The following is a 21,591-nucleotide window of genomic DNA, read 5'->3' on the forward strand; positions in this document are numbered from 1 at the left end:
TTGAAGAAATGGTGTAGAAAAATAACAAGTGAAAAAACATCACAAGAGCATGAACAGAACAACAGATGTATGTTACATTATTTTGTCACTTCCAAAAAACTCGTAACATGCATTTGTTACTTCAGACGCATCTCTTTGAGCCGAGTTTAATATAGTCATTTCGTCAAAGCGAGCGGCCCAACGATATCAGCAAAATTAATATAAAAAATAACTGATGTGGCAAATTCATCCCGTTTCACATTAACAGAGAATTTGTGATAATGGCAGAGGATAGGATGAATGATCCCTTGAAAAGCACAAATCTTTCCTCAATCAAACACATTTTGGCATAAAGATCAGAATGGGCAGCCACCCACCCTCTTCCCTATACTTCCTCACTCAACAAAAACTCCTCCTCCTCCTCATTATTATTATTATTATTATTTTGGGAATGGACCGAAAACACCGCTGTTGCGCTCACTGCTCCACCTGGTTTGGTTTTTCGGGAACACCACTCCCCTTCCCACCTGCCTTTTTGTTTTACGCTCCAGACAGCTTGCAACATGTACAACAGTCACCGTTCGCCCTTAATTATTATTATTATTTTATTAATCGCACCATCCACACTTGTCATGTGGAGATAACTCAGAAACGATCCAACGCAGCCTCCCCCACACAAGAGCCACACACGTCATTATTGGCAGTGGCACCCCTGAGAGCCGAATCGCAACAATCGGCCTGCTGCTCTCACACATACACACACAGGCACACACTCACGCACGCTCGCAAGCACACACACACATGCACACACACTCACACATGGTAGTCATCGCTGCCACATTCCTATCCTATCCCATGCCACACTGCATGGTCAGGTATGGGGCGGTATGGTGAAAGGACCCTCCCCCCTCTCTTGCCTCCCTCCCCTCAATGGTTAACAAGGAGAGAGAGTTACCTCCCCCACCACTCTCCCTCTCTTGTCTCCCTCTGGAAGGGAGGCCACATTTGCTCTTTATGTTTTTGTTATTTAGGGAACAGGCGAGAGAATAGAGAGGAAAATAAAAGATATATGTATGTATCCATGAGAGGCGTGGCAGTGGGGTGATGAGGAGGGGAGGTGGGGGTTGTGTTCAACCAATGCTCTCTCTTTATTGGTTGATCCCTCTCTTTTATGCTTGTATGCATATATATATATATATAAATAAATAAATAAATAAATATATATATATATATATATATATATATATATATATATATATATATATACACACACACAAACATATACATGTATACATACGCACATATTTATAAACATGTGTGTATATATATATATATATATAAATATGTGTGTATATATATGTAATGTATGAATGCATGTGGTATGTATGTATGTCTCTTTCTTTCACTGGTGTCATGATGTGCTGCCACTTAAGGGCGTGTGTGATGGCGTGAATGCGTGGGCGGGGGGCGAGGGGGAGGTGGGTTGGCTCCGTTCTCGTGCGTGCGTGTGTGTGTGCGTGTGAGCTCAGGGGCACAGGGGGTGGAGGGAGCTGGGACTGCTGCTTCTGCTGCTGCTATTGCTGCTGCTGGTGCTGCTGGTGTACGCGAGCCGTGGCGGGCACTGCCGGCGGCGGAAGAGGCAGGCGGGAGGCGGGACGGTGCTCCCCACGCATCAGACATCAGCCGAGCGCGACGTCAGGCTGGGCGAGCGGGAGTGGATGACCACGCGGTGGCCGTTCTTGGTGACGAAGCCATCGCTCTCAATGAGCACGGCCGTCTGCTGCTGTTGAGGCCCTCGGGCACCCTCCTCCTCCTCCTCCTCCTCGTCACCCTCCCCTTGCTGCTGCTGCACGTCCCCCCCAGAGGAGGAAGCGGGGCGCGAGGGACCCTCCCCACTCCTCACACTGCCGCCGCCGCCGCCACCCCCGCTACCCCCGCCGGTGCTGCCCCCGCCGTCGCTCGACTGGATGCACCGCTCCCGGAGGCTCTTGTGCTTTCGCCAGGCGTTCTGGATGAGGCGGGCACAGTACTCCTCCCGCTGGCGCCACAGCGTGGAGGAGACGGGCTCGTAGCCCACCTCTTCGGGATGGGACTGGACCTCGCCCAGCTCGGTGGACTCCTCAATGGGATTGCCCTTGCGGGCAAAGAAGTCTTTCGTGAGGGCATCCAGGATGTCTACGCAGAACATGAGGTCTCCCTTGCATATGGGAATGTCCATTGACACAATCTTGTACTTGTTGGGCTTGTGTATCTGGAGAGGGGGTTCGAGGACATCGAGAAAGTCAGACAGCTGATCATAACGAATGTATTGTGTGCCATCAGGGTCAAACTGCTGCCAGATTTCGTAGTACATGTCATAGTCGTCGTCAGTGAGGCCTTCCTGAACGTCCTCCGTCGCCTGGGAATAGTTCTCCAAAATGACAGCAATGTACATGTTTATGACAATGAGGAAGCTAATAACCAAGTAAGACAACAGAAATGTGATGCCGATACTACTTGAACCACAGTTCCCTGGGAACCCCATCTCATTGTCCGGAGGAAGGCAATCTTCTTCATTTATGATTCCATCCAGCACTCCATCCCAGCCAGCTGAGGTGGACATCTGAAATAGTAGGATCATGGACTGGCCAAAAGTCTTGAAGTTATACACATCGTCCAGCCCACTTTTGTCTTTAACGTGCATGAAAAATGACATTCCAAAGATGGCAAAGATGAACATGACCAGGAAAAGCAGCAAGCAAATATTGAAGAGAGCTGGCAAGGACATGGCAAGCGCAAAGAGGAGAGTCCTAATGCCCTTGGCTCCCTTCACCAACCGCAGCACTCGGCCCACTTTGGCCACCCTCACTACTCGGAGCAGCGTTGGAGATACAAAATACTTCTCTATCAAATCGCTCAACACCAATCCTGCAACAAAGAGAGATGATAAAAGAGCATGAGCTTGATCTAAGCAACACAAAGGAAGAAACTGAACATTGCTGAAATCTTTACTTTCATGGTTAAATTGTGGATTTGTGCTAATCAAAAGAAGAGATATTATTACAGTCCCAGAATCAAACTCCTAACTTATGATTTTTATTAAATGAAGACTGCACATTGGTTGCAATGGCATTGGTAATCAAGAAAGGTGCATGGCAATGCTATTTAAAATGCTCCTCTGAATAATTGCAGAGGAATTTGGTTCCTAAAGGAAGAATTGTCTTGAAAACATTTAGTCACTCAGATGAATCATTTTTCCATTTGTTATTCATGTCACATTAGATATTTGCAAATAATAACTAACAGCTTCTTGGCATAGCATAGTGAAAATCATTTAAGATGAAATAAGAAATTTGGCTTTTCCACGTAAAAAAGTTTTATTTGCGATCAAAGTTTCGTTACAGCATAAAATCTTCAAGTAAATTCCTGAAGAGACACACTGCAATGAAACCTAAGCTGTGAATAAAACTTTTTTATGTGGAAAAGCTAAGTGTCTTCTTTCATTAATTGCAATTAATGCAATCATGTAAAAATTGGGTCTAAGACAAAAACTAAACATATTTTTAGGTCCCAGATGAGCGTTAGGCGGTGGTCAATGATAAAAATAAACTCAGCTGTGATGGCTTCTGCAAAAGGAGGGAGATGCATTCCAACTCCAGTCATTTACCCAAAACATCACTGCCAATTTTGGCAGAATGATTGTACACTGAAATGACGTTGAACTGTAGCTAAATTTATGTCATTCAGAATTGTATTGAATTGCATCGGAATCAGATTGAATAAAAATGGCATAGAATCAGAGATTTTCAATGGAAAATTTGGGCATATCAACAGTCTGTTATGTCCTAATTGAAATTATTATTATCATTATTTCCATAAGTTAAATCTTTCACAAAAACAAATGCATGAAACTTGGTATGGATTTAAACCATTTTGAAAACTGGTTTTTATTCCATTATTACTTAATCAGTTTAAGATTCAGCTTATTTAATTTCATCCCAATTTTGCGCTTTCAATCCCTAGAATGCACGCATGACACAAAACAATTACAAGTTTTTAAGCTTTATTCCAGTTGATTCATCTCTAAATATTGGTTGTGTACTTTAGAGTACCTATATGAAAAGAGAAATGAATTATAACATATGTATTTTGTCCTTATAAAAATTAAGCCACTAGTGCACCAGCTACTTGTCATTTGTTTTAAGGGCATTATAAATTCTGACTCTCATTTCCATGCTATTAAATCACTGATGCTTGCATCTCAACCCCAGGGATATTATTTCTCATACAAATACAGGGTTCACTGTTTATTAGCAATGGTTTGCAAGAGAGCAAGAATGAAGTTGGCGGAAACCAGAAAATTAATTTAAGCAATGAATTTATTATATACTTATTTCAGTGGCTTCATGGGAAAAAAATGGACAGAGACTGAGAGAGGACCTTCAATTTAGTACACCTCTAATTGGAAAGGAATACTTATTTCCAAAAGTGGAAACTCTTTTAAATGTATTCATTCATCAAGTACATAAACTTCTGAATAATTTTTGTTCAGTTTGTAAATATATTCAATTTGCAATATAATGACACATTTCAATGAGGCATTATACAATTTAATACAAAACTACTGGCTATGTGACAAGTAACATATGCATAAGATATTGAAACTGAAATACTTACCCAATATTGATAAAATCACAACCACAAAATCAAAAAGATTCCATGGTTCTTTGAAATAATGATAACGAAGAGCGAAGATTTTCATTAGGCATTCACTGCTGAATATAACAATAAATATCATATTGAGGTGATCTAAAATGAAGCTAAAGGTTTCTGATTGCTGATAGTGATCCAAAGTCATTGTGAGCATGTTAAAACCAATGAACAGCATGATGATCATGTCAAACTTCTTGTTCGTACAAATTTCAAAGATTATAGCTTGTGGTTTCCACTGAAAGAAAAATAGAATCTTGTTAGCATTTGATGAAGGGAGATATGTCAGAATGTATGACTACCAGACTTGTTTATTACCCTTGGCCTTGGAATAGCTTTGAGTGGTTTCTTTGACCCCATTTTCTTCATTGCATTGTAGTATTTCTTCTGATCTTCAGTCATGAACATCTCCAGAGATCCTCCTGCGTATAGAGAATATACATTTCTGATATTTGGGGCAAGGCAAATGAATATGTAATGTTAAGTTTCAATCAAAACTCACAATATAATATTCATGCCTTAAACTATCATATTAGGTTTGTTAGTTCTGATCAGAAGAGAAGTCTACCTCAAGATAGTGCATCTTTAAGTGTCCCAAGAGTTTACTGGGGAATATAGAAAATTAAGATAGCACAACTTCAAAATTGCCCACTCCTCATCTGATCCCTTCCTCATCCTCTCGCCATACTGGAGGTTTTGTAGATTATTATTATTTGGGTAAGAATAAGAGAGATTACTTCATTTTTTTGCGTAGGTTTTTTCTTGCCTTTACATTAACACAGGACCTTCTAAATTAAAACTATCATTAAAAGAGACAGTCTATTTGTCTAATGTGAACTTCTTGCTTGCCAATATGCTTTGGTTTATCAATGAAATAACATTTTAATGTTCAATCATCTGACGTTCACAGACTTAGACAAACAAGCAAGCCATTGTTATACATATTATATGCAATTAAAAACTGCATCTTCTCTCAGATGCAGGAGATTTAAGGCTGAATTCTTTTTCAAAGTTGTTCCTAAGTTCTCATGCTCATCAGAAGGGATGTAAGTTTCTGTTAAAACATGTTTCAAGATTCACAAAACTATTTTCTGCAATTTCACAGTGCAACGGGACCTTTAATCAAGGCATTACATAATTTTCATGAATATGACTTCAACACATTTTCACTGTTACTGGTGGTTGCACGTCATTTCCATCAGTGATAATGATGACTCAAAAAGATCAATACTTCTGATGAATATGCAATAAGTGTAAAAGAAATCACTGGAAATGAAATCATAAGAAGAGATCACAATAAACTACTTATCTTTTTCTTCTGCTCATTGAAGTTGTCAATGATTACTCCTATAAACAGGTTGAGGGTGAAGAATGAACCAAAAATAATAAAGAATACAAAGTATAAATACATATAGATATTTGTCTCTCTGATGGGCTGCTTCCCAACCTGTCAAAAGGAAATAAATTCAAATGAATGCACATTTTATGAATAGAAAAGTCACAATTTCCTGTGAATGTTTGAAACTATACCTCTCTTGAATCTATTGCATCATTCATTATTTGTATCCACCCCTTAAATGTGGCGACTTGAAACAAAGACAAATATGCTTTCCCAACATGATCAAAGTTCATCGGTGAATTTTCCCAGGTGTAATTCTCAGCTATACATGCATTACGATCAGCTATTATTTCATAGCTGAGGGTGGTTTTATTTTTGTTCACACACTGCAAACAGAAAGAGAAGATCAGAGTTAATTGTCATTTTATTAGCACAAATATGAGTCAATCTATGCTGACCATTTACATTTGGAAGGGGCACAAATAACTGAGAAATTTTAGAAAAATATGCTATGGCAGATTATAGGTTAGACAGGCAGCATAGGCTTGATAGCGATAGATATTATTTCAGTACCCCAGGCCCATTAGTCAGATCTAGTTCCCAGACAGTTTCACTGATTGCAGAACTTAATAATAATTGTTTACAAGAATGTTTTCATGGCTAATGATCAATGAGTAAAATTATTCTTTCAGATATTTCAAAAGATTAGTGATTTTACTTAGCGTGTGGCATCCAAAGATACATAAGATGGATGGATGGGTGGCTACTGTCACTTCTGAGCTGAAGACACAGACAACACAATCAGAGAAACATGGATATAAGTATTTTTTACAGGGTATAACCCTGAATAATACTCCTGACTAAAAAAATGTATTCATGCACAAAAGACATTAATAAGAAACATATGTTAACTCCATTTATTTTTAATTCGGCATAAGAATCAATTGTTAATAATTTATTCAATAGGAAAGGGAAGAGATGAATTAGCCTTAAGTCAATCTGTAGCCTATATCTTACCTTGAAATATTTCCCTGCAAAAAGTTGGACTCCCATAATGGCAAAAATCAACCAAAATATAAGGCAGACGAGCAGTACATTGAATATACTGGGAATAGCTTGAACCAGAGCATTCACTACCACCTGAAAGACATTGAGGCAGATTAGTGCATTCAAAACATATATACATACACACACATACATATATATATATATATATATATATATATATATATATATATATATATATATATATATATATATATATATATATATATATATATACATTCAAACACGAAATCCCACCGAACGGCGAATAAATACTCATATATACAGAAACAGATATAAGGAAAAGGGATAGGAACACACATTAAGGATGAACACAATAGAGGTGGGGAAGGTGGAATCGAACGAATCACAAGAGTAAAAATATTTCCTTGACCGGGACTCGAACACCGGATCTTTCCACTTGTCCTTTCCTCTTGTGTGTGGTGTCTATTTCTCCTTTGGTGGGTGAAAGAGTCCCCTGACGCCATCTCTTGGCTAAAGAATCGGGGCGCTTGGCGACATATTAGACCCACGGATCTCAGGGTAAAATACGTTTCTTCGGTAGCTCAAGTGGTTAAGAGCATCCGCCTGGCAAGTGGAAAGATCCGGTGTTCGAGTCCCGGTCAAGGAAATTTTTTTACTCTTGTGATCTGTTCGATTCCGCCTTCCCCACCTCTATTGTGTTCGTCCTTTATGTGTGTTCCTATCCCTTTTCCGTAGATCTGTTTCTGTATATATGAGTATATATATATGAGTGTATATATATATATATATATATATATATATATATATATATATATATATATATATATATATATATATATATATATATATATATATATATATATATATATACATCAATTCTCATTAATATTATTAAAATTCATTATTATCATTGCAGTCTGCATTTGTAACATGCAGAGATGGAGGCCATGCACTCTTATAATTTATTGCTTTTATTCTGTGACCTTGAAAATTCATTTTGTCTATCCATTTTATTTCATCAACAGATTCATGCATATTCTAAGTCCATTCCCTAATAGAAGTGTCCACTAACTCTAAGAATTATTTTCGATGAAAATTCAAATTTTGACTTGGAAAAAGCAGAGAAGCTAGAACAAGTCGTGTGGCACATGATCAGTTGAAGCTGCTATGCTGATTATTGTAACCTAAATGATAAAAACCTCAGTGTTGGCAAGCTTTCATTCCCCACCATTAGGCCAAAAATAAATGCCAAAAGAAAAAGTGAGTGAAATGATAAAAATGATTGGCAGATTATTAAAATAATTCAAGTTATATACTATTAAAGTCATTTTAATTGAGAACATAGATTTGGATTTATTTTGACTAGGTTGGAAGGACATACTTGGCCTGAGGCACATTTTAAGGAGAAACAGCTATGGAAAATAAGATAATTTTAAACAATGGACAAGACAAATCTATTATTCAAATGTGCTCTCTCTCAGTACAAACAAGGTAACAGACTGGCACATGGCATCATGCCATCCAGAATTGTGTGGGGATCAGAGGATGCAAAAAAATAGAAATGCTTGCCGCTGCAACAATTGATAACCTTCTCACCAATGGCTTTCTTTAGCACTGCAGTATACACTTTATTACTGACATTGTGTAATAATGTCATTTGGCTGAAACACTAGAATTACAGCATTAGTCTTAAAGTGTATCAGGATTTGTTAAAGTTAATTATTGTGATATTAGTCAAGAAAGTAAAGCAATAGCTATTTTAAAAAGATAATCTTCTATCAGAAGAAATGCAATTCATTCAAAAATATATATGACATACTTTTCCTTAGTTTTGTGAGCAGATTTTATGTTATGTAACCACTTGAAGCTTACAGAACCAATTAAATTGTCATCCTAATGTTTAATAATTTAGAAAAATTTCAAAAAGTTATGCTTTTGAGATGGATGAAGTTAATTTAATGTCGTATATACCATAACCTAATATAGTATATGGGTACAACAGGAAAGAAAATTTTTGTAGTGATATATCTTTATGGATAACAAAAGCAAAAACTGTATCAATATGCAATAAAACAATTGATAAAAAGATAACAGGGAAAAAATTCAATTGTGTATATGCATATCAAATTGAATTTTCATTGCTAATATTAAAGCATGCTGGGTCAGCACTGCATACTGTATAATTTTTGATGATCACTCAAGTGAAATAATGTAGGTATTTGAAAAACTCTCAATGCATTCTGCATCATTAACAAGTTAATCAAGCATATGGGAGATACCCATTGGTTGAATGTTATGATTTCTCTCATTTTTCCATGAATACAGCTGCAATTGTTAATTTATAGAAAATCTGAAAGGGTAACAAATAATTCTTCTCACAGAGATCTATACACTAAACACATTACAAGTGCACTTAGGTGCTAAATGATATGTGAAGGCTTGAGCAATAATGCGGTGGATATCATTTGAGGTGGTCGAGTAGCATTAGAATATATATATGTACATATACATATATACAGGGCACACATATCACAAATACTCAACTTCCAAATGAGGAATGACAGGGTTACACAGAAAGCTTAAATCACTGGGTGTTGAAAAACAGGAAAGGAAAGATTTATTGAATAGGTGTTCACCATTGGTCAACTCATACAGTTTGCAGGTGCTTGAGTGGAGTAAGAGAACACACTAGCTACAGAGCCATTATGAAAGATATGTTTAAGAAAAATGTGAACTAACTGACTCAAAAAACTCATGCAGGTTCACAGCTACTTAGAGGCAAATATAACTACCATGAGGAATACAAAGGAATGACTAGAGAGACAATAGGATAAAGAAGAACACCACATAACACTAAAGGAAGGATAAGAAGACTGGTAGTAAGGGGAAAACCATGCACGGGAATACAATCGCAGCTTTACTATAATTTGGAAGAATGCTAATCCCAAAGTCTCAAGGTTGCCTTACAAGGAGGGGAGCCTTCCAAGGCGCAAGGACTCCAGGTGAAAAGTCAATTTAAAGCATGTGTAAAATAATTCTATTGTCTTATTAGGCATTTGTGATCCAGTGCAAAACTATACTAGTAAATTGAATTAGCCAAAACCTTTGTAATCATTGAAAATGTAAGCTTAAATACTGAAGTGATATGTAATTTTAAGTTTTAAAATGCTAATATAATATAATTTAGCAAATTAATCATTGTTGTAAGTGAATGAAATTTAGCCCTTGGATGCACTTTATCATTTAATTTTCAATTTCATCTAATTAAGTTGTGATCACAAAATTATGACAACTATTTCAATTGAAATATGATTTGAAATAACCTGAGTCAATTATATTTTTGTGAGGGAATGAGAACACCTTGCACTTTTCTTGCAACTTTCATCTTTTCTACACAGCATATATTTGTCTGATTTCCTACACAAAACTCCTATATTATTAGACAACAGAATATATTGGGTATATTGACCATTTTAATATTTGAATAGTAGAGGAATCTTTAAAAAATTTAACACTGAATCATATCATTTAATATTAGGTCCAATAGGTAGGCATTAGTGTTCTGTTCAAATTCTCCATGACTGGTTCCTCATTACATAATTAAAGTACACAATATTTTGCCAAGATACAAGTACAGCAAGATATGGTTAAAATTACTATTGTGAGAATTAAAGAGGAGAGTTCTGCATACTGGTGGCAAAGACCAATGTTTACATTCCACATACTTTTTAATTGTCCAGTTATTCTCTATAGACTTTATAAAACTACTGCTTTCATCAATATTTTCAAATAGTATGGTGATAACTTATTTATGCCATTGAAAGTTTTGAAAACAAAGGTTGATGTTAACTTTTTAATAAAAAATCCCATCCTAATCTTTTTTTCACATTTAGCTTGATGGTTAACTAGATGTGAGGCTTTGAAAGAATACTCACGGAAGTTTGCTTTTGGGCCATCAATGATCACATTGACCGTTTTTCCTCATTATGCATCCGAGGGTTAAAAGTGGTGATCTCATAAAAATTTCTCTACTTCTTTTAGTGGCAAGGTAGAGCATGCTGAGACTCGAGCCTTTGTTTTCTATGCACTGTGTACTAAGAATCGGGCAAGTGGTCAGAATAATCTCTCCCAAATGGAATGATAACTAAAGCACGCCCTTAGTGGACAGAAGCCAATTCATCGGCTCCTCCCAGGCACCCCATTGAGACTGGGTACATACCCTCATCCCCTGCATTCTAGACATAGCCCTAAGAGGCCTAAGGGCTCTGAGAGTCCTCATTGTTTTGAAGGCTTGAATGCCTCCTGCCCCGACCAAGGATGCTACGAAGTTTATGAGGGACACCTGGAGTAGAGATGAAGTTAAGACAGAATGAAGGAAGCACGTCAGTGGGCCACAACACTACATAATGGCAGGAAAGTATGAAAGGCATCATCACCAATCTTTGCAGAAATGGATGGGTGAGCATCAATTTCAAAACCTATCTCTTTGGGGTCAGAAGAGATTTACCACACAAAGCAGCACCACATCAGATAAATGAACATATTAAAAAAAAGGCACATTACAATAAAAACAATTTTTTCTCTATATATATATATATATATATATATATATATATATATATATATATATATATATATATATATATATATATATATATATATATATATATATATATATATATATATATATATATGTATATATCTCCAGCTACAATACCAACATGAAAACATTCTCCATTCTGCATTAGACAATTGGTGATGAACTGGCCCCCTATAGGTCCTCCTTGGTAATACAAAGAGGAGGATCCTTCGAGGGTCCACAGAGGAGTTCCCTCCCCTGCCCTTCCCAGTCCCACCCTACGAAGATGTAACTGGAGACACACCAAACAATCAACAGCATTCGAGGAAAATTCCTCCCTAGGCTCTCCTGAAATAAACACACAAAGCTTTTGGGTAGGTGGGGGAGGTGACAGTGAGCACAACAACAAACAAACCATGATGAACATGGCTAAGGTAGACCAAGCGGCAGTAAAGGACAGTACAAAAGACAGATTTGAGAGAGAAAGAGAGAGAGAAAGAGAGAGAGACAAGGGGGGAGTAGTAGTAACAGTATTATGTTTTTGGGGTACCATGGTGTGTTTGGGGGCAGGATTATCACGCTCGCACACACACACACACATAAATACATATATATATATATATATATATATATATATATATATATATATATATATATATATATATATATATATATATATAAAACACACACACAGAAAGAAAAAGGGGGAGGGGTTAGAGAGAGGGGAACCCAAGGATCGAGGGTGGACACGGAGCACGTGTTGTTGCAGCCCATGTCTCTTTTCCACCTTCCTTCTGCCCGCCCACCGTCAGCTGTACTTACTCTCATGCCTTCCCAGCGCGAGACAGCCCTTAGAGGTCTTAGTGCTCGCAGCGTTCGCATGGAACGGAATGCAGGGATATCGGCAGCTCCGGCCCATATGGCCGCAAGGTTTATCAGAGACAGCTAAGTGGTAGCAGGAGGGAAATTCATTAGTAATGGCTACTGTCAGGGCAAAACAGGAAAGGAGGTCATGTGAAAAATCCTGGTTAGGGTTGGAAATAGCTTTCATTTTAGAGAACTACAAGGAATTATATGAGTAAGTTGATGAAAAAACATTCTAACAATATCAGTTTGGGGAAATGTTGCTTGAAAATTTATCTCAAAGCTGATGAGGCAAGTGAATGTTATCATACATCTAGCAATACTAAAAAGTTCAGGCAAACTATACTCTTCCAAGGACCAAATCTTAATTAATGAAAGCACAAATTCTTCTCTTTCCATTCATTCCTGATTGGCAAACATCGATAATGAATATGGACAAAATAATATGTCAAATTCTTGGTGGTTTCACCCTGAAAAGAAAGCAGGAGGAAAATGATTACCAGCATAAGCTGACCAATTAAATGTTTGCAGTAATCTAAGTGCTTGGTGTAGGAAATATAAATAAATACCTTAGTCTTAATTCACACACATGCATGCATCAATGCATCTGCATTTTCCTTAATTTCCTATGGTGTCACAGTCACAAATTATCAGCAACTGCTCAAGTTACATGTCAATACTATGACTTAAACTCTAGGCATGCCTCCCATATTTGTTTATGAAGGCTGAAATCAAGTTATCGCTGGGTTTAAGAAAGCCCCATGGATCACCCTAGCATTCATTCTCATTTTCTCAGTGAGGGAGGGCCAATATATTCAATTTGGCCAAAATTTTGCATGCACTCTTGCATCCATTAATTTCAAGTTTGTAGGAATTACCTTTACTACATATCAACCAATAAAGTTAAAATGTGAAAAATACATTTATATATAGCAAAAGAATGAAGGAAGGAAGGAAGTACTCTAAGATTAAGAGGGGCTTGTTGCAGAGTAGGATGTTACATTTGGGTTTTGTTCAGAAAGACAAAATATTTATTTGGCAGTTTGGTCCATCCAAAACCTACCATCAACAGTCGGTTCCCTATAAAATATAGCAAAAAAGAGTCAATTACTATGTCATAAAGGCAAATGACAAAAAAACAATAGAAAATAAGGATATTGAAATCATAGTTCAACAGCATTATTTTCAATTGTTTTTTTGTTTGATCATCACTATTATCCATTATGTCATTATTTTAATATTTTCTTTCTGAAAGATTTTAAATATGGACTGCATATCTTTTCTTCTACTAAAAGAGTCCCCAAAAACGTTTTTAAAATAATCATTTCTCTCCATGTTTCTTCCTTGATAAATTTCATGCCAAAGCATAATGTGCGATGAATTTCTTTAACCAATGTAATTCATATTTTTGAAGCAAAATTCAAAAATTTTTATTTGAAACTATCTTTATGAAAAAGCTTATATTCCTCTACACATTCCATTTCTGTATTTTGTCATCTAATTAAGGTTCGTGTATTGACATATTTCATAGTACACTAATCAGAGGTGGATAACTGAGAATGCCAAAGATTTCTTTCATAAATGAAGAATACAAATGAAATAATTAAGAAACAGCAGGAAATGGAAGAGGAAATAAGAGCATAATGAAAATTAGTTAAAAGCATAAAAAATAAACTAATGGGGCTACCAAGATGATTCTTTTAATCCTAAAAATTAAACCCTAGTTCCTGCCTAGTAATTGCTGCCATTGGGCAAGACATGGCATGCTGGAGTGACTGAGATGGTGGAAACTCTCCAAGCCACATCCATTCTCTCAACCACCATATCATGGAGCTGAAATTGAAATTCCTTTCTATCAGTTTTTTTCATTTCAAATAGTATCTACTTCAATAAACTTGACACATTCAAGCGAGTAATGGAAGGGAGTTTTAAAACAGATTTAGCATGGGCAATCAAAAGGCATTATTATTATATGTGAAGAACACCACCAGGTATTACTTGCACTGTGAGCATGGCACAATGATGTTACTTTGTTTCAACATAACTCCTGACCAAGAGTAACTGCTTACTTTCAATGCTTTCTGTTAGTAACAATAACCATAACCAGTTTGGAGAAATACATTACTCACTTTATCCTCCAGAAGTGGTTCAGTCAACATCATTCTTTATATATTAATAAGATTTGTGTAAGTTTTCAAATCCTCATGAACATTACTAGTCAGTCAACTCCACAGAATGTATCAGTGTAAAATACAACTTAGAACTTTTTTATGGGTGGAAATAATTTACTTGAGCGAGGGTGAATTCAATAATATGAAGCTTTTCAGGAAAATTGAAAGTTTTTAGGAAACTGAGGAAATATTATTTATTGCAATAAAAAATTAAAAATAAATTGTAAAGGAAAATTGCATTTAGCCATAAAAATATGATATTGAAATGTAATGAAATAATTGACTTTGTAATTCCACACACTTTATTTAAAAACACGACCCAGGTTTCGACGTTGAACGTCATCATCATCAACGTCATACGCCTGATGATGACGTTCAACGTCGAAACCTGGGTCGTGTTTTTAAATAAAGTGTGTGGAATTACAAAGTCAATTATTTCATTACATTTCAATATGTTATGCAAATTCCACAAAGTTACGCCTGAGACAACAAATAAAAATATGAGTTCTGAAATATGGAACAGCTGTGGTATGAAAAGAATTTGTTCAAAGAGTTACTCAAATGACATTTATTGAAGTAAAGGAAATTTAGGAGTGCAATGTATCACTATCTCAATGATGCACACCACCACAGGTGCAAATGCTAACTCTTTACTACTGCCTGCAACAAATATTTTGAATTATGAGCTACGAGTGCTCCTTGTTTCCAAATTACTATTAATAACACAACGAGGAAAATCATAGCAATTAATTTTGATCAAAGCCGAAAAACCTACAATTTAGAATAATGATGAATATAAGTCACAGGCAGAGGAAGAGTTATGATACAGGAACCTCATCAGGTGATGGATAAAAAGTAAAAGAAAATCATTAGCCGAGAGTACAAAAAGACTAATATCAGGAACCGCCTTCACTTCTGGAATCTGCTTCGATAAAAATTAAAAGAGAAAGGTATCCTGATGCAGGCAAAGATCACCATAAGTTAATACAACTACTGACATTGTTAGATGAAAAAATTATAATAGTTTAGAAATATATCACCTTGATAAATGTTGCATACTGACGAAAAGATTGATTTTCTTCAGAAACAGTTTTAAATTATTTATTGAAGCTTCATGATTAATTACCAAACCAATATCAAGATGGTTAACAAAAAATGCTTACATATAAGGGCTTCAAAATGCTTATTTATATATACCAATGAAAATAATAAATTATCAAATGAATTCTATGATGTAAACATGTATACTCACCACAATACATAAAAACCTCATGAAATACATATCGCTAACTTCAGTACTAAATTCAACATCCTACCCAATGCCATGTTATCTATGGAGTTATGATAGTAATGTAACCTATTAAATTGTCATGTAAAGGTTAAATAAGGTGGCAATAGAAGATATTTACAGAGAAATAAATTTAATCAACCAATTTATCTAACCTAGTAGTGTTCACCAAGTTTTACTTCAGTCTACCTTTCAGAAGGAATCCCAAAACAATTCTCATAAAAATGAAAAGTTAAATTGACCAGAATAAAGAATAACCACTATGGCCTCTTATAATAAATGCTCGGTCCACCTGAGGGAACAATCGCTTGAGAAATGATTTGCAAATATCAGTAATAAGGCTCCCCCATGTACCACTGTATATGGTCCTCTCAATTGAATTCTGAACATTTGATTTCTAAATTACCATGATTTCTCCTATCATAAGGTAATTTTGAGAAGGAAGTGACTTTGAAAGTGATTTTGCTATTTGCTTTTCATATTCGATATCATTATTTTAGGGGTTTTCATTATTTTAGAATATTTTAAGTTTAAAAATTTCAAGAAACTGCCGGAGATGCAGTGACAATAATTTTTAATGGGGTAATCCGCTAAATGTGCATTGTAGTGCAATAATTTCTGGGTGTAAAAATCATTCGCTTTGACCAGGATTCGAACCCAGATCCCTCAATGTCCAGCCGAGTGCTTTAGCCAGTTAAGCTATCAAGGCATCCTCTTACACTCAGAAATTTTGAGGGCTTCAAAGGAACAAGATGTTGAGGTGGGATACCATACATGCAATGCCACAAGTATTTGTAGTCTTGCAGTTACCGCCACAGAGCATGAGGCTAAAGCCAAATTTAAACACTGGGGTGTTTTACCATTGACAAATTGAAAGAAGCTGCAGGAGATGCTGCAACATTAACTTTTAACGGAGTCATCTACTAAATGTACATTACAATGCTTGGCCAGTATTCAAGGTATCCGGATTCGATCCAGGTCAAGGTTAATGATTTTTACACTCTGAAATTGTAATTTTAAGGTTAGATTATTCTGATACCTTTAGAGACTGAGGGAGGGAGTGACAGTCATTTTACTATTTGTTGGCCATTATTAGAATCATTTTTTCTTCACAGAGTATCATAGAGTTTTCCTTAATTTTTTAAATGGCATGTGCTGGAATATTAGTTGACACAGCAGTCAGTGAGAGAGGTGACAGCTCTTTGGTAGAGGAATGGATAAGGGGGAAAAGAGAGACATCCTCTCCTTTAAATAATGCTTTTCCAACTAATGCCCAAATCCACTGATATCTCCAAAATACACTGATAACAGGAATTTATGATATGAATTAGATTTTAGTTAATTAAAAATTACTCAAAATACTTAAACCTTCACAAATTTGAAGAGCTTTGACGATTAAGATAAAATGCAGATACCCTGGGTGATTTTTTTAAAAGCTGTGGCTTGCATAAGTTTCCTGTAATACAATAGTGAAATTATAATTTAATTTGATGGCTTTGGAAATGGAATTTTAGGACAATCACTAAATTTTAATCAAAATTAGGAAACAAGAAACATCGATGAAATTGTTTCCAAAAAAATTTATATAAGTACAAGGTAAACTGTGTAATAAAATATTAAGAAAAATATTAGGCAAATATGATTTCAGCCATGTTCCAAACAACACCTATGTGCCCCCGAAGGATTCTTCAGAGGAGTCAGCCATCTTACGAAGGGAGTCCAAAATATTAGGGTCCTCAGACTGGAAGCTGGAGCATACGTTCACATACAATTCTCAGAGGGATTGGAGGCATCTTGGAGTGGAGAGTCATGGGAGTGCATTGGTTGTGCATGACATTTAGGGAATTTGCAATGTCAGAGCATGTGTTCTATCCAGAAAACATTAAATTTTGCTGTTTGCCTGACCAGAGAAATGATTTTCAAGTAAAAAAAGCTGTACAATTAAATTGATATATAAAATGTTACTAATTGAAATCATTTTATTTGGTACTGGATACAATGTCCATGAAAATGACAAAAGAATTAGCTGGATATTTAAAGAACCCTGCTAGCTGATGGCAATAACCAAGATCATTTTCAAGGTTGCCATATACAAACACCAAATTTTGTTTGGAAATCTTAGTGTAACTATAGCTGGAATAATTTTCATTTACAATTTCTTCAAAGTAGGATCTTTAAGCTAAGGATCACATAGGGATAGTAAGTAAGAACAAAACAAATAAATGCGCAATTAAAATGTGAATTTAAGATACTCCAAAATGATTAATTTGAACTATCTCCGAAAATCAGTAGGAAAAAATGTCTACAACACAAGCAACATGCTGCTGCAAACATTGTCTACCTTATTCTCTTTCATTACAAATTTCCACACTTTTATTCTTGGTACAGAATGACCAAGCAAAAGTTGTGCCATGGATGGCTCTGGTGTATATATTATGGCCCTGGGAAAGTCTCTTTGAAAGACAGAGAAGTGACACACTAGGCACTGATTCCTTCTTTTTGGACATGAATTTCGGTCTGCAGCAGTCTTATGTATATTAAAATGCACCCTGCCAGTTACTTTTATGTCAAACTTGAAATGTACCCCATATAAATACTAGTTGTTTATCAACTTGAGTTTACTTAAAATAGCACCCTTTATACCTGGGCTAATTTAAAAAATGATAAATGATAATGCAAAGACTCAACTATGTATATCTAAGGGTAACCTGACATCCAATACTTGATCTTGGAATCTTTTGTAGAAATATTAAGATGAACTGAGATGTGGAATGAACATATTGAGTATAGAGATGAATTACTTCAAATTATTTTCAAGAGAAGGTCAATGGAGAAGGAAGAATACTTACAAAGCATACATCAGAAGAAAAAGTTAAACCAACAGAGAATCCTTAATATTTCCAGGAAAAAATCTAAATTGATCATTCTTGAGATAATATTTCCATAAAAATTAGATTTGGATTATATAATATTTGAAATGAACTCACCATGACAATGATGAAATCCAGCCAGCACCATGCATTTGTGAAATATTTCTTGAACCCTAGCGCCAGCCATTTGATCAACATTTCTAAGAAGAAAATAACAGTAAATATTCTGTCCATATAATACAGAATATCTTGTAAAATTGGACGCTGCTGAAGGTGGACATCTTCTAGGGCCTAAGGAAAAGATTAAATGGATAATATAAGTTTTAAGTAAATATAATTAGCAACTCACCTAAGCTCATTACAACTAGGGCATTTAATAATAGAAGTTTACAATACAAAGTTTGGAAGTAATTTCATTATATTAGTTTGAATTGCTCTTGTTGAACATATAATGAATATTCTTACTAACAAACAAAACTTTCCATTGATAGAAATTTCTTTTTCTTTATGAAAATATAATTCCGACAGTGATTTACTTTGTGTTTCATTTAGTTTGAGGAGTACATATTTAACAAACACTATGGCCTTTAAAGGCTCTATTTAGCAGTCATTTTTGATGCACCAATTCCAGAAGAGTGGGATCACCATCCGTGCAATGGCCATTGAAATGGTATAAAGTATGCATTAAGGATAAACCAGAAAACTCTTTTGGCAAATATGCTGAGTACCAGCATCAAAGTGGTGCATAACCATCCATTGATAAATAAAGATCATTATTTTGATATAAAAACGTGTGTCGTCCTGGGAGAAACCTTTAAATGAGGATTTTAAAGCTAAAAATGAATGTTAAAAAAGATGATATTTAAATTTTCAGAGTCTTAATATTTTCAACCCTTATTTTAATTATTACACTAACCCCTTGTGTAGTCACCAAAATCAACCACTAAACGTGTATTTACATATTAAAACATGGCAATCCATGTCATGACTATCCTCCAAAGTCATAAAAATGTGCAATAAATAATTATTAATAGTTTCTCAGTTGATATCCATACATCCATGTTGAAAAATACACTGATAGTTATGATATCCTGAAAAGTCATAGGAATAATTTACTAAGTGATTATTAAATTTCCATCAGTAATGATGAGAATTAAAGAATAGGGAGTGATTTTGTGGGGTCCATGAGCATTTTTTAAATCAAGCTTTCACTATATATGCAAAAATTACTCCAAGCTTGACTTCATGGAACTGCTTCATGATTTAAAAAGCTCAAAAGCTTTGCTAATTCCATATAAAAGTCTTGATTACATAACACAGGTATTGTTGCTCTGCACTATCTTTAGGTGAGTTACATAAAATCACCCGCTAGCATTTATGGGAGTTGGTTGGGGGTGATGATGTGTAGTAGGATGTGTGAGGGGGGGAAGGTGGCTGGTTGGTAATGGTGCTGCTGGGAAGAATTTGGTGAGGAATATGATAATGGACTGAGTGAGGGTGCATTTGTAAGGCTTAGTGGAGAATTGACATGATCATCAATTTAAAATTTTCCCATTGGCAAGGAGGAGCAGGAGGAAGGGGGTCGGAGTCATTCCAGTGGGGCTTGTGCTAGGTACGGGAAGGAGGTCGTTGTGATACCTTATTATTCAATAAAAGCAAAGACTCTGGAGACTTATTACACTTTCAAGACTCACCAAAGCCATACTACTAAGAAGAATCATTGTGATGACAGCTGTTTCAAAATATTTATTCTCAATGAGCTGGAAGGTTTTCAGTCGAAGGTTGGCCCACCCTTGCCAGAAGGGGGCATTGTCATCACCAGCTAAGAATGGAAAGCGCTTGTAACAATGGTCTGGACAACACTCAGCAGGGGAATCTTCCCCAGCTCCATCCGGAGGAGGTTCTCCTTCCTCCACTGGAAGGCCATCAACCCCTTCTTCTCCTTCATCTTCTTCCTCACCATCTTCAAGTTCTGCAAGCATTATAACATCCCACTAGTAATTCATTTATAACACCAGCACAGAAGAATTAATGTGCCTGATGAATATAGTCAGAGTGAAATATTGAACAGAAGTCATAATCTTCCCAGTAGCCAAAAGATCAAACCAAAAGATTTGATTAGTAAAATGGTTATTTCTGTGCATTTGAAAGTAAATTATTTAAGATTCATCCTGAAAATTTAGATGGAAATGTAACTCAAATATTAATAAGATCTAGCATGTCTAAACAAAATCCCTAGATAAGAAAATGTGATAGCTTCTACCATTAAATACATACAATTATGTTTTATCCATTTAAAATCCATGATATTAATGCATTATATGAGTAGAGATTTAAACAGCTCACAGAATGTGGGCCCATTCTGCTAACCTTCTCTCATATATTTTTATCACTTTCACTGTGGCATTTAGAAGTCAGCCAGAAAAGATATTTGCAGTTTTAGGGTAATTGCTTGCCTCCTTTCACTCATGAATAAACTTTTATCCAATGTGATTCCTAATATGAAAATGTTGAAATTACAACAAATCCCAGCCACTAAAAAAAACCCAAATCGTAATTGAGTGTTGCATATCATTCACTTTCGACTTTACAGATCACCTCTAGTCTCTATAATGTGAAATTGTATGTTCTTTCCACTACATAAATCTACAGTTTTCAATTTAGAACCAATATACCTGGGATACTATTTCAATTTAGTCTAACTAAGACCACAGGCTGTTTTGGCTTGGTTTGGAGCCAAAGGGTCAAAGGGATTTCACATACCTCCATGCAAACTGCTCATA

At 35.8% G+C, this 21,591-nt stretch overlaps 1 protein-coding gene across 1 annotated transcript in view; it reads right to left on the minus strand.

Moving 5' to 3' along the window:
- Positions 1–1,651: 1,651 nt before the first annotated feature.
- Positions 1,652–21,591, minus strand: part of para (sodium voltage-gated channel paralytic) — a 115,003-nt gene continuing 95,063 nt past the window's right edge. Inside the window, exons 23-31 of the mRNA XM_071594272.1 lie at positions 20,503–20,780; positions 18,926–19,099; positions 11,256–11,378; positions 7,025–7,147; positions 6,199–6,393; positions 5,978–6,115; positions 4,987–5,094; positions 4,636–4,906; positions 1,652–2,886 (exon numbers count right to left, since the gene is read on the minus strand). Of these exons, the coding sequence (XP_071450373.1) occupies positions 1,652–2,886; positions 4,636–4,906; positions 4,987–5,094; positions 5,978–6,115; positions 6,199–6,393; positions 7,025–7,147; positions 11,256–11,378; positions 18,926–19,099; positions 20,503–20,780 (2,645 nt within the window). The remainder of the gene's footprint in view (positions 2,887–4,635; positions 4,907–4,986; positions 5,095–5,977; positions 6,116–6,198; positions 6,394–7,024; positions 7,148–11,255; positions 11,379–18,925; positions 19,100–20,502; positions 20,781–21,591) is intronic.

The sequence above is a fragment of the Hetaerina americana genome, unplaced genomic scaffold (genome assembly GCF_022747635.1).
Source record: "Hetaerina americana unplaced genomic scaffold, ioHetAmer1.1.p SCAF_6, whole genome shotgun sequence".
Classification (NCBI taxonomy): Eukaryota; Metazoa; Arthropoda; class Insecta; order Odonata; family Calopterygidae; genus Hetaerina; species Hetaerina americana.